Source organism: Lasioglossum baleicum, chromosome 6, assembly GCF_051020765.1.
Source record: "Lasioglossum baleicum chromosome 6, iyLasBale1, whole genome shotgun sequence".
In the NCBI taxonomy this organism is placed as follows: Eukaryota; Metazoa; Arthropoda; class Insecta; order Hymenoptera; family Halictidae; genus Lasioglossum; species Lasioglossum baleicum.
The window spans coordinates 14705348-14718685 of record NC_134934.1 but is presented as its reverse complement, the minus strand read 5'-3'; the positions used below and the strand labels follow the sequence as shown (position 1 = coordinate 14718685).

At 40.1% G+C, this 13338-nt stretch overlaps 1 protein-coding gene across 8 annotated transcripts in view; it reads right to left on the bottom strand.

The window, feature by feature from the left end:
- The window catches only part of Lilli (AF4/FMR2 family member lilliputian), a 292861-nt gene that overhangs the window by 129233 nt on the left and 150290 nt on the right, over positions 1–13338 (bottom strand). For all 8 annotated transcript variants that reach the window (XM_076426703.1, XM_076426705.1, XM_076426706.1 and 5 more), the window contains one exon: positions 12290–12476. In XM_076426703.1, the coding sequence (XP_076282818.1) occupies positions 12290–12476 (187 nt within the window). The remainder of the gene's footprint in view (positions 1–12289; positions 12477–13338) is intronic.

Genomic DNA, 13338 nt, shown 5'->3' with positions numbered 1-13338 from the left:
TCGAGGGAATCCCAGGCGACTTCCTTTTGTTTCAAAGTTTCGTCGCACGGAGTCGTAGGAATGGCGACCGGGGATGTTTATGCGTTCGTTGCACGCGATCTGGGACACTAAACGAGACTTTCTCATTTTATAATTAGACCGCGAAGGAGCTAATCGATGTCCAGAAACGTGCAATTCGAAATTCTCCACGATTGAAATCATTGCAGTCAACTAAGTCGTTGCAGTTCGTCGCCACCTTTCGAAAATCCTTCAAACAACTCTTTTACGTATTTAATTAAATTCAAATTGTACGTCTTCCTCAGCATTCATAATTGCGCAGTCTCTCAGGCAACACTTTGAACGAAGTGATAAATTAATTTTGACGTTATATTAAGAGAGTACCTTTAGAATAACACGTCTCAACTTCTCATCATTCGTTTTGTGTTACAAGCAAAATTACCTGCTCAGCTCAAACACGACAGAACTTTCCCTCCAACCTAACAAATTAACTAGTTCGGTTTTACAGAATTTTTCAGGCTGCGATGCAGCAGATCACGTGTCTGTCGCGCGCTCTCCGTGCAGGTTTTCCAGAAGAGTAAATCGCAGTTATCGAATAGTTACGCTTGTTACGTGCACGCGCGGATAGCACGCTCGTAAACAGGTTCGGAACGGGTTCGCATAGAAATCTCCCGTACGTGCAACTTTCTTTGGCGCGACACGCGGAAGAAAATCTGCCGCCCTCGATGCAAAACCGACACCTTCTGCCCTTTGCGCGAATTCCACAGAATACAAAGTTCTTTATCGTCGTTCGCTCCTCTAAACGATTTTTACCGATTTCGACAACCTTTGCACTCAGAGCTATTCTAATTCGAAAACCGAATTTTTCTTCCGGCCTGAAATATTTCCATTTTATATAATTTTCTTAAATTACCACGTAAAATATACTTTCGGTAGTTTATTAAAATCTTAAATAGGTTTAGTAACTTATCGAATACAAATTTAATAATACAACAAATATTTTGAATAATGCTATAAGAATTATTAGCGTCTCCTACTATCAACTTCCAGTGTTAATTTAATAATCCCGTGGATACGGGGAAATAATTAGTCTCCGTCGCATAGAAATGCACAATTACCCCTCGAACGGACAAATCCGTTGTCCACTAGAAAATAAAACAATATCGTTCGCAACCAGCGTTTAAGTGTCCGCGATAAATGTAAGCGGACGATTTTCTTCGAGCGAGAGACTCGTTTGTCGTGCAGCTCGTGTGTACCTGTCTACAATACGGCAATTTGATCATTGTTCTACAAGTGCTCGTTGTTTACATTGTGCACCGATGAAAGCACAATGTTTCTTTGTTCGGTAGAATCATATTTCACCCGTGAACCCGTGTGCGCAGTGTTTTGTACGATCGCAGTACTCGTTTCAGGGACAGTCGCCGTCGTCGTCGACGATTTCCACGGTGAGCTGTTTCATGGAGCCGGGGATTGCTGAACTTTGTTCGTTACGTTTGCCGCTGGTAATTCCTTGAACAAAGTTGCTACTGTCGGCAAACACAGAATGCGCGAACAATAGGACGATCTATGATGTGTTGACGCGTTCAGTGCGGAATTTCAGCCCCAAAAATTCGTACAAAATCAAAATTCACGCTACTAAACTAGTTCTCACCACTGAAGGACGAAGCAGTTAGAATATTTACGGTATTTAAAGTTTGATCTACAATTCGCTTCTCCTTTTCCCCCTCTTCTGTTGCAACATTAGTTAGCTTGAACTTCAGTTAGCTAAACTACTGGAATAAAAGTTGGAACGAAGATGTCACAGTTTTACTACCTGTATACTTTGTCTATGTATAGTCCAACCTTGAGATTCAGATGAAGTTATAGTACTATTTATACTTTGCTTCTACCTTGCTTTCTCCAATTGTCTTCTTAATTAAAATGCACTAAGAAGGAGAACATAATTTTTTTAGACATTGATGATTATAAATAAAAGCGTGGAGCGCTAAATTATGTTGACGTAATCTTCGTGGGCACTCCACGCTTCTATTCATAGTCATCAATGTCTAAAAAAAATTATTTTCTCCTCTTTAGTGCAATTTAATATAAGCGTGGTTTTGAAAAAGTTTTCTATTTTCTACTTTTTAGAGTCTTTTTTAAATGGAACGCAAGATTTAGTAATAGTGGTGTGAAATAGTAAGATATAGAAACGCAAGGTATGGAAATACGCGAGATAGAATGAAGGGATGACTCCGAGAGACGACGTCTGGAGTAGGGAGCGCTGGCGCGCGGAGTGGGGATCGCTGAACGCGATCACGTACTACCGAAGCGTCGCGTGACAAAGTGTGACGGTTAATATAAACATCTTTCTCTCCTAAACGCATAGTTTTTTAAAAAAATTTGTTTTTTAATATTGCATTGTTATCCAGTCCTAAGCTATGTTTAAAGTTTCAAGTCTGTAGCATATCGGGAAGTGGTTTAAAATTCGATTACAAGATTTGACACATACAACAACTCGGCAAGCTAATATAAGCGTGGTAATAAGTCTACAATTTAGAATCTGAAATCAGCGACGTAAGAAACATTATACTACTGCCTGCAGATTATATTCTGTAGAGTATAGACTATAATACAACGTGTGTGTGTGTGTGTGTGGAAAATAATCAATTGTGTATTGAGACTCGAAAGAAATAAACAAATGCGGTAGAAAATTATAGGAAGCTCGATTGAATCGATTAAAAAAAAGAATTCAGGAGTATTTAATTCGTAGAAAGATAAAGAAAAGTAATAATGAAAACAATCGAACCACAAAATATTTTTAACCTTTTCATTAACTGTCGTTCTTTATCGTCTCCTACCTGAACTCTCGTTTTAAATTCTCGATCAATCGCATCGTTAATCGAATCTGCTCGCGTCTTTCAAAACTCCGTCGACATCGAGCAATAAGATTAATTTCCCGTACAGAAATAAATCAATTCGAAGCAAGTGGATCCGTTATCAATCCCCCAGAGATAAAGAAAAATATTATATACAATCGATCTCTGCCGCACGATTAAAAACACAGATTGGTTCCCGAAGCGACGATAGGAAGAAAACACATTCGAGATTAACAAGAATCCAATCCGGAAACGAAAATACTTGTACAGTGACTTGAATAGATACTGTTCCATAGCTCGAAAAACCGGAGATATTATGCATGCACTTTCGCGAAAAGAATCCCTAAGGACTGCCAGAGACAGTATCATCCGAGGGTAAAGTAGTACGAAACCGGGAAAAGAAGAATTCGCGATTAAGCGAAACACGGTTTGCGTTCTCCCACAGGTTATCTCGGGTTCGCAAAAAGACTGGCCCGTGGACAAATTGCTGAGGGCGCGACGCCCTCCAAAAGGGATTACGCTAACGAGTATGGCCACAGTGGGGGGCCTAAAAACATCGATGAATCGAGCAATTTCTTTCAGTATAGAAATATTGGTTTCTCGGATCAATGAATTAAACGATTCTTTTCAATGTAAGAAAATAATGTTAATCTATCTTCAAGTACTTTTGAACAATTTCTTTTCGAAGTCTGGCTCACCTTCCTTCGAACTAGACTGCGGATCTTTATGAATTCATAGGAAAATTGAGTAGATAAAATACAAAATTGTTGAGAAATTTAAAAAAAAAATGAAGATGTCAATATATGATTTCTCCTCGATTCAAATCATTAAGTGAAGAAACAACATTCAATTTAGTTTCTGCTTCTGCCAGGATCTATCTTATCGTACCTACAAGAAAAAATTTGTTTGGGGTTTTTTCGACCCAAAATGGCGGCGCTACCGCTTAAACAAAGTCTGGCACAGCTTTCTCCGGACATTCGATGAATAACAAAGGATCCTGAGGATCAGAATCGCGAAGAACCGGGTCGCAGGGGGCGAGCCGCAATCGTTTAGGAGTAGGACACGGGTAGAACGTCAACGTCGGCGTGTCTCGCGCCTTCAATTAACCTAATTAGCCGGCGTCACGTACTCGTTAGGCCCCGGGGTGCCGATTACACGGTCGCAAGCGAAAATTCGCATCGATTCAAGCAGAAGTCGTCTTCTCCTCGGCGGCCATCGTACAATATTCGTTTAATTTCGCCTCTGCAACCGAATAATTGTCGAACCGTTTGTATCCGGCTCGAATACGCCTGGTTCTTCGTTCATTAATTTTCCGCCGGAAATAGGTCAGTCCACGATCCGTACTACACCGGTTTCGAGAGAGGGAGAAAGATAAGAACACTTGGGAACAACGGCGATATTCGGGCTTGTTGTTGATCGTTTCTCGCACGAGGCTTCTTCCGAGCGGTGGCAATGAACAACGTTCCCTGTCTGTATTAATAGAATCGCAACCGCGACAGAAGGCGCCGACGATTGCGTTTCATTCCGCTCGTTATGCAACGGACAAAAGGACTCGCGACACGCAATTAACGGCGACCCGTTTCGGTGTTGCGATGATCCATCGATCTTACCGAATCACTGCCGGATTTCACAATTATCGAAATTGTAACGGCACATTCACACTGTTCACATATTTGAAATTCATCAAAATCCGAGAGGAAGTACTTCATTCGAATTTTTAACAAATTACAATCAATTCGAAGATCAAGATGGAAATTCTTTATCGTCCATCGCAGCGTTCCGCGAGACACAGCTAAATCTTTCAACAGCAACTTCTGAATAAGCCATGCGACCATCGAAAGCAACTCGAAGCGATCCGCTAATGGAGTCCAGGATCACAGAAGCGTCCCATTAATTTCTCCAGTCGATCGCCAGGCAGAACCTTCCGCTAGACAGCGTCTCGGCTTTACGAATGTGAACTGCTCCGCGATCGAGGACTCCATTTAGAGCTGGCTGTGCTTCACCGATTTTTCCACGTTCACTATGGCTCCATTGTTCTTTGGCAATGCCAGCAAAAATACGAACCAATAAATATCGTTTAAATCGTTGCTGTGGAAAATTCAGTATGAGAATTAGAGTGACGTTGGTATATTTCCGATTCATCGAAATGATTAAAAGAGGAAATTTTTTTTATTCTAATACCATTATTCAAAATATTCGTTGCATTGCTAAATATGTATTCAATCAATTACTAAACGTAATTAATATTTTAACAAACTACTGGAAGTACTGGACGAGGTATGGTATCAGTTTTACATCGATCGAATCAAGAAAATCATATAAAATGGAAATATCAGATGATTGCAAACTGTACTGCACGGCGGAGTGTAAACAAATTGATATAATTGATTAATAAAGCTGTATTCTTTAAAATTGAACTTTTGTGATTTAATATAAAATTTAAAATTGAAGGAAAATTTCAAATTAAAATCTAAACTATGAAATCATCTAATACTTCAGGATTAGTTAATGCACAATTCTCATCAAAATCCGCGGTCTAGTCGTCAATAATCAAGCGTCGGAGCAAACATACAAGAACGGCGAATCCGAAGCGGAAAGCGAGCGGACAACGCCTATAAATCGGCACGGGTTCGACTGGGGGCTCGTAAAATTGCGCGACCACGACCTTTATCGGCCGATTGCACGGAATTTTTTTCGCGAAAGATCGACAGAGAGAACGATCCCGAATAAAGACGCCGGACAGAATAAGAGCGCAGAGGAAAAGCCGCGAGCTCTCTCGAGCACACATCGCGCCGCGCCGCGCCGAGAGCGTATTTATTACCGAGATTAACGGCGCGCATTTGCATTTCCATGTAGCGGCGGCTCGCACCGCGAAAACTTGTGATTTAGAGCGAGCTCGGCGCGGGGGATGAAAATGGCACACTGGGTGGACAGCTTTTTCCGCGATACCGGCCGACGTAATGCGCTGCGACAACAACCAACCAGAAACTAGCTCTGCTGCAAAGGTTGTTGCCAGTGCGCGATTTTTAATAGTTAACGCTGCCTTCTGTTGCCTGGAAGTCCTCTAACACTAGGTTTACGAGAGCCGTGAAAATGTTTTCAACCCCTTCGCGCTACGATGTATTTTGTAGCGTGTTGAATGAGCTCTTTGATTCGAGGACAATCTCGATTTCATGAGAACAGCGGAGTTTATGTAATTATTACAAAATTGATTGGCGTAATGTAAAACGGAAAAAACATTAGAAAAATTTAAAAATGCTGTTATACAGGGTGTCTCAGCTGAATTTATTTTTAATGGCACAAAAAAATATTTATGGCATAATTTAGATGGAAGGAGGAATATCATAGAAGAACAATTTTTATTTGTCCGGTGTTTTTTTCATGGGTTTTTCAAGGTCATCGTTATTTTTTATCGGGAAAACTTTTTTTTTATTCCATCTCGTTATGACTTAAGCATATTCAAATGTATTTTTCAGCCACTATAAGAGATGGAATTAAAAAAAAAAAGTTTTCCCGATAAAAAATAACCGGACAAATAAAAATTGTTCTCCTGTGATATTCCTCCTTCGATACCATTTAAATTATGCCATAAATATCTTTTGTTCCATTAAAAATAAAGGAGATATTTAGGTGGCCTTCTTCAGCTGAGACACCCTGTATATTAAAAAAGGAAGTAAATTTCTAGTTCGCTCTAGTTTGGTGCAAATCCGGTAGAAAATTTCCATTTTGCATAAAATCCGCTGTCGAGTCATAGTCATTTCTTGTTTCGAGATATTTAAAGGAAATGTAAATACATTAACACATTGTTGGCCGGCAATTTTACACACAGGCTATCTCGTGTCACCGGCTATTAAATATTTCGTAATTGAATGTGGATATAAAACAGTCTAAATAAACTTGAATAAACTGTATTTATACATAATGAATTGAGATGATACTTTGAACATATGTATCTTTTATCTTTACAGAACAACATATCTTTACATAACTTTTAATTTCTTTTCAGCATGATAAATTGTATAGCAATCACCGAATGAACAAAGGGTTTGAAATATTCTATTTTGCCCTGGATTTCATACATCGAAATTGATAATGCATAAATATAACACTAAATGAATTCCACATAATGTTGAAATAATAAGCACTATCTAACTGTTCATTTTTGACAATATTCTAAAAGGTACATTTTGAATTCATTTAGTTTAAAACATTGTAGTGTGGAATAACTGACAAACTCATTGTTTTCAAATTTTGACTTGGACCACTTTCATAACTATGGGCAGATATAATCCAGTAGAGCTATCCCCGAGGTTATCATCGACAAGAAAATGGCCGAGCCGCTTCCCGCGACAGCGGGCTCGTTAAAGATCCTATTAATAAACGTTCAAGCCCGCGTTAACATCACACCGGCCGCGGAAAGTTCCCGTTACGTCACGGAACGTTTACAATTACAAAAACACAAGCCATTCGACGCGTAAAGAATTCATTTTTACGAGGCAGCGTCGATCAAGCGAAAATTCCGCTCTCGGTTTACAGAAAATCATACGCCTTGAAAACGGTAAATTATTTCCTTTTTTTTTTCATGGGCACACTCTGCTGTGCGAAGTCACAAGTGACCCGGGCGTCGGCTTTCACGGTCCGCTCATGCGAGTCGCATTAGAAGTTGTAAAAGCCGCTAATCCCCTCGGCAGCGCGTGCAATCATCATTATCCCGGGCCGCGATAAAACCCGGCCGTTCGTATAGTTTTTTGTATGGCTCCGGCGTTATAGTACGTGCAATACGGTATAATACTTGTTGCTCTCCTAGCCAATAACGAGCCGAGCACACACCGTAATAAACGTAACACGGGGGTCCGTGTTTTACGAGCGATGTCACTGCGAAATTTATTTACAGCCGACTTAAAAGTGGACGCCTCCTTTCCCTGTCGTTTCCTTTTCACCGTTCTAATATTCATTTTATCATTTTATCCTATCCTTTTCAAAATTTATTCGTAACTCCTACGGTCAACTACTAGAGAAAACAATACATTTACAAGAGTCTGCATCAATTTTCTATTGAAATTATTAAATTAAATGTACCTATTACTGTGGTATTTTTTCCAAATGCGATTAAAATACGTAAAAGTAAATAATATTTTGCTCTGAATAAATTTGTACAAATTCAATGAGAATTCTCGTTGGCGAGACATACAAAATTGTCGATCATACTCATATTTTTATAGTCTCACGATTTGAAGAAACATTCTTCATGCCAATTGAGGAGAAGAGAAGTCGAAGAACTTGAAGAACTGAAGAACAAGGTACACTGGAGCCAGAAAGTGGTCGAGCACATTCATCTAGCAGCACCAACAAGAGTTGAGAAGAAAATCACAGAGAGAGCAATGAAATTTTTGGGCAAGGCGGCAGGTGCGCGGCCGAGGTGCTCGTAAAACGGTTATTAGGAAAGTTGCGAAGTCGCGAAACACCTGTTGAGTTACAGGAAGGCTAGCTAGGTTCGAAAGGTCATTCGCGGATCATGCGTGGAACCGTATCGATGATTACACGATTACAGATCGTTCTTACACGTGCATTCAACACGAACCAATCGCTGTAGAACTGCTGAATCTGAAGATATCGAACTGCTACATTCTGCAAGTAACGCGTATATCAATTTCCGTTGCTACTTCCAATTTATTTCAAACCATTGTGTTCATTGTTTTTCAATTATACATTCATCTGCATTAGAATATGCATTGAAACCATTCGGTACAACTTCGTTGAACCTCGTGAAAGATTTTAGTTGCTGCCATAAGGGTTCACTCGTGGCGATCGGTCGTCAAAGGTCGGAACCGAATCCGTTCAAAAAGCCATAAAATAGGGCTCGCGTAGGGGGGAGGGGAATAGGCTGATGTTTACGAGCCATGGAAGAAGATTAAGGTATGGGATTTCTCTTCGTGAACCTTATAGGCAGCTGGCATCGTTCAGAAATTCGTCTTCCACGTTCGAGGAGACTGTATGTAATCGGAAGACGTCCAACGACCAGCCAAATGTTCCGTCGACGGGGGGCGAGGCTCCCGGGCGACGCCATATGGCGTCTAAACGAGGCGACGACGAACTAATACCCTGACGAGCGACGACACCGGAATATAAGCGCTCCGAAAAGTCGAGGAAACTTGGGAACAACGAAACACCTTCGCATCGTGGCCTCTGGCAAACCTTGGTCTCAAATATCCTCGGTTTTTCTATCGAGATCGAGAACCGCCTAAAACATCCTTCCAGAGAGTTCAGTGTACCAAGAAAAATTTAATTCATTCGGAAGATCGTGCAATTATGCAAATATCTTCATGTGAAAATGGACGGAGCATTTATTCGGGAAAACGTAACTCCTTACTGTAATGTTTTCTTTACAGTCACAGTGATCAAAACGTCTCTTCATCCCCGAAAAGGTAGAAGACAAAAGAAAATTTACATTTTCGGTATGGTTACATTTATTTTAATGCTTACTATTTTACTATTTTAACTCGCAGACCTAGAATAATTTCATTGTATATGATTTTCTTCATTTTACAGATATGAAATTGATATAATTCCTCATGCAATACTTAAATGTGTAGTAATTGAATAAATACCAACGTATTTATTAATGAAAACAATATTTCGAGTAATGAGTTTGTTCAAAATCTTCATCACGACTGTGACTCGTTAAAATACGGCAAGGGGTCGACTTCTGTATATGTATATCGAAGAGAAATCCTTGCTGTAACGTTTTCTTTACAGTCACAGTGATCAAAGCGTCTCTTCATCCCCGAAAAGGTAGAAGAAAAAAGAAAATTTACATTTTCTGTATGGTTACATTTATTTTAATGCTTACTATTTTACTATTTTAACTCCCAGACCTACAATAATTTCATTGTATATGATTTTCTTCATTTTACAGATATGAAATTGATACAATTCCTCATACAATACTTAAATGTGTAGTAATTGAATAAATACCAACATATTTATTAATGAAAATATTTCGAATAATGAGTTTGTTTAAATCTTCATCACGCCTCGTTAAAATACGGCAAGGGGTTGACTTCTGTATATCGAAGTAACGAAAGGAACGCGTCCGCGCAGCAGTGATTCGCATAATTCAGTCAACAACCTGTCGAAGTTTGTCGCACGCGCGAAGATCCGCGTAACGATGACAAAGCGTGTTTCCCGACGGCAGCCGATGAAAGTATAATATTTGCAAACCACGCGCAAGCCACTGTGAATCCACCTGTCGACGGACGATCTTCGTAAACGTTCTCGAATCTCGAAATTAGGTAAATCGTTTTATCCGCGAGTGTTTGCGACACGTTCGAACAAAATAGCTGTACAGCTTTGACCGGTGAATTGCAACGTGGATGCATCGCGGACGATTCAAACAGCCTCGTTTAATATTAACAAAGTGGCGGCGATGGTTCGTGACGGATTCGCGTACACAGCCTTTGGAACCATAAGTGCGATCCATCAGATTGTGTGTGCAGTTGCTTGACGAACGGAATGGAGACAGATTCAAACGAGCGGAAAACTGATCCGCCATCCGTCACGCGAATCGCGATGATCGACTAGGCGAACGGATTTTCTGCGATTTTATGGCAATAAATTGCATTGAAAATTGCAGGAAGTCGAATAAATAAACGAGTTCAGTCTTCTAGATTTTATGAGACGAGCCTCGGTTTCAGTGCCCGCTGGATCTAGTATTAAAACAACCATATTCTCTCCGGCAAGTTCATTCCTCGCGCGTCGAATATCAACGATCCAAGGATCAGCCGTTAATTGCGGTTTATATAATTACGCGCGCGGAACGATGAAATATTATGTAACACGAGCACCCTGCCCGGAGAACGTATTCGACGGATTGCGCTGTTTTACTTTCCATTAATGTGTGTACCGTGGAAATCGAGTGATAAAACGATACTCTGTTCATTTTACTACGTCGCTGCGTTCGTGGAAAATTAATCTTTGTGTTTCATTACGCTTATTTCGTTGGGAACTTTATTGCCGGTTCTACAATGTGTTTTCTTCTTGATCTTCGACCGTGAATAACGAATACAGGGTCGTTCCCACAGTGTTTTTCAAGCTGATGTACTTTAGTACACTCAGTTAAACAAGTCTCCGTACAGCCTTTAAAATAGAATAACTTTTTTATAATTGTACCAAACGACCTGATTTTTTATAATCAATTAGAAGCATTGGTTTACTAGATGATGTGCAAAAACGATTTTCCAAAAATTACAATTGATCAGGTTACATGCAGAAATAACAAAAAGCATTTTTTTAAACTTTTTTAGTTGGATCCCTAATGGAAATTGAAAATACATGTTTTGTAGATCTATGTTAGTTATATACACGTACTGAAAATTTCATCGAAATCGGTTGACGCGGGAAAAAAAAGATGTACGATTCTGTGGATTTTAAACAGAAACTGATCAAAAGTCTTGTTTTCACCATTTTCAACCGCATGTAGCTCGTGTGTACGTCAATCGATCTCGATGAAATATTCAGCAGTAGTGTAACTACTATAGATCTACAAAACATACATTTTAAATTTTTATCAAGGGCCCAAATAAAAAAGTTTAAAAAATTGCCTTTTTTGTTTTTGCATGCAACCTTGTAAATTGTAATTTTTAGAAAATATTTTTGCACGTCACTCAGTAAATCAGTGCTTCTAATTGCTTACCAAACATCAGGTCATTTGACATAATTATAAAAAAAGTTATTCTGTTTTAAAGGGTGTACGGAGACTAATTTTACTGAGTGTGTATTATTAGTGAACTGCGGATGGTTCTCATGCAATTTTCAATGTTTGCAGACAAATTTTACGAGAGTGGTACCAAATAAGATCCTATTTTCGTTGGCAATAACTAGACTGCGAACGTCTATGCAATTTGCAATTTTTCTAGATGCATTTTCAGCAAATGCAATCAAATAAAATATTCTTTTCAGTGGTAATAGCGTTCAAGTCTTAAAGCCCGTCGCCCGTTTAAATACAAAACGTGTTTCCCTCCGCATTTGTATCCCGATCACCCTCGCCCTAATTCGCAGCAACGAAAAGCCTAACGCAATGAATACATCCACGGAATACATTTTGGGAAAGCGTGGCGGGACAAAAACCGCCCTTACTCGCGTGCCACGGAATTAGTGGATGCTCGCGAGCGTCCCCGGGGATCCGTTAATCCTGTTTCCCGGGTGAAACAGACCGGCGAGCTTTTTGGTAGCAGTTGTCACAGGAGTAAGAGAGCAATCCGTAGAAAAATTAGATCAGAAACCGGGAAAGGACGCAGACTTTCATACAACTATCCTGACTATATTGCTGAATTTTACAATGGATGAATTGTGTATTGTTTTGTGAACAAATCTATCGTTGTTTCACTGTGTACTTGCGTGTAGCATGTTGTCAAATGAAAGAATTAGTAGTGACATACCCTGACGGGAGCGTGGAACAGCGGCGCGGCGAGTGCGTGTGGATTAGAATGATGGTGAGCGTGGTTATGGTGGCCATGGTGATGGTGTCTGGTGTCAGGACCACCTCCTGCAGCCGCCTGTTCGGCCTGGACCGACATCGCCGCGCGGGCCTGTCGATCCCGCTGCCGAAGCCGGTCCCGCTCCACGCTGAAACAGACAAAATTAGGCTGGTTAGTTCCTCCGACTAATTATCTTGATCGGTTCATAGTTATCCTTTAATCTATACAAAATAGGCAAGAGTAAAATATCCTCAAAGCTCGATAAAAAAATGTTAACATTTATAAACACAGTAGCCAACAAACTGAAGTTCCTCCGGAAAAATGCAGACCGATAGGATTTGCAATTCGTTAGCGAAAGTCTGATGATCTCGTCGCCAATCTAATCCCATCGTCTCTCTATTCAAAGATCTTCTGTATACTATATACAGACACAGTAGAATACATAGGGGAACAGCACAGGTAGACAACCATAATTTTCCGGCGCGCCTCCACCAGCGAGCCCATGAAAGGCGGATAGCATGTTCTCGCCGATTTCCGATCGGCGTAACACGTGTCGTCATCGTTGCCGTCGACTTTTGTGCAACTACGGTAGGTTGAGAATTATTACGTTTCTCGGTATACACCTACTACGATGATTTCATCGGTTGCTATTCACGGTGTACTTTGCTTGTTCAAAGTATTGGTCACGTTGCACCTCTCTCATAACCTTCTCATAATAAATATGGATGAAAAATGTATCATTGAACGCGTTCAAGGACAAAATACCTTTCCTCCCCTATTGCGTGACGCTAAGGAGGGAAACAGCCTTCCTCCTACCAGTTTTCTACCTGAACTGCAACAAACTGGAGTGAAATAGAAATTTATTTTCTTTCTTAGTTGGAAACAATATAACTGGATTTTTAAGTTCTTCTAATGTTTTTACTGTTTTCATTTACACCTACGCATAAAATCCGCTGTCTACTCGTAATAAATATGGATGACAAATGCATTGCGTGATGTAAGGAGGGAAA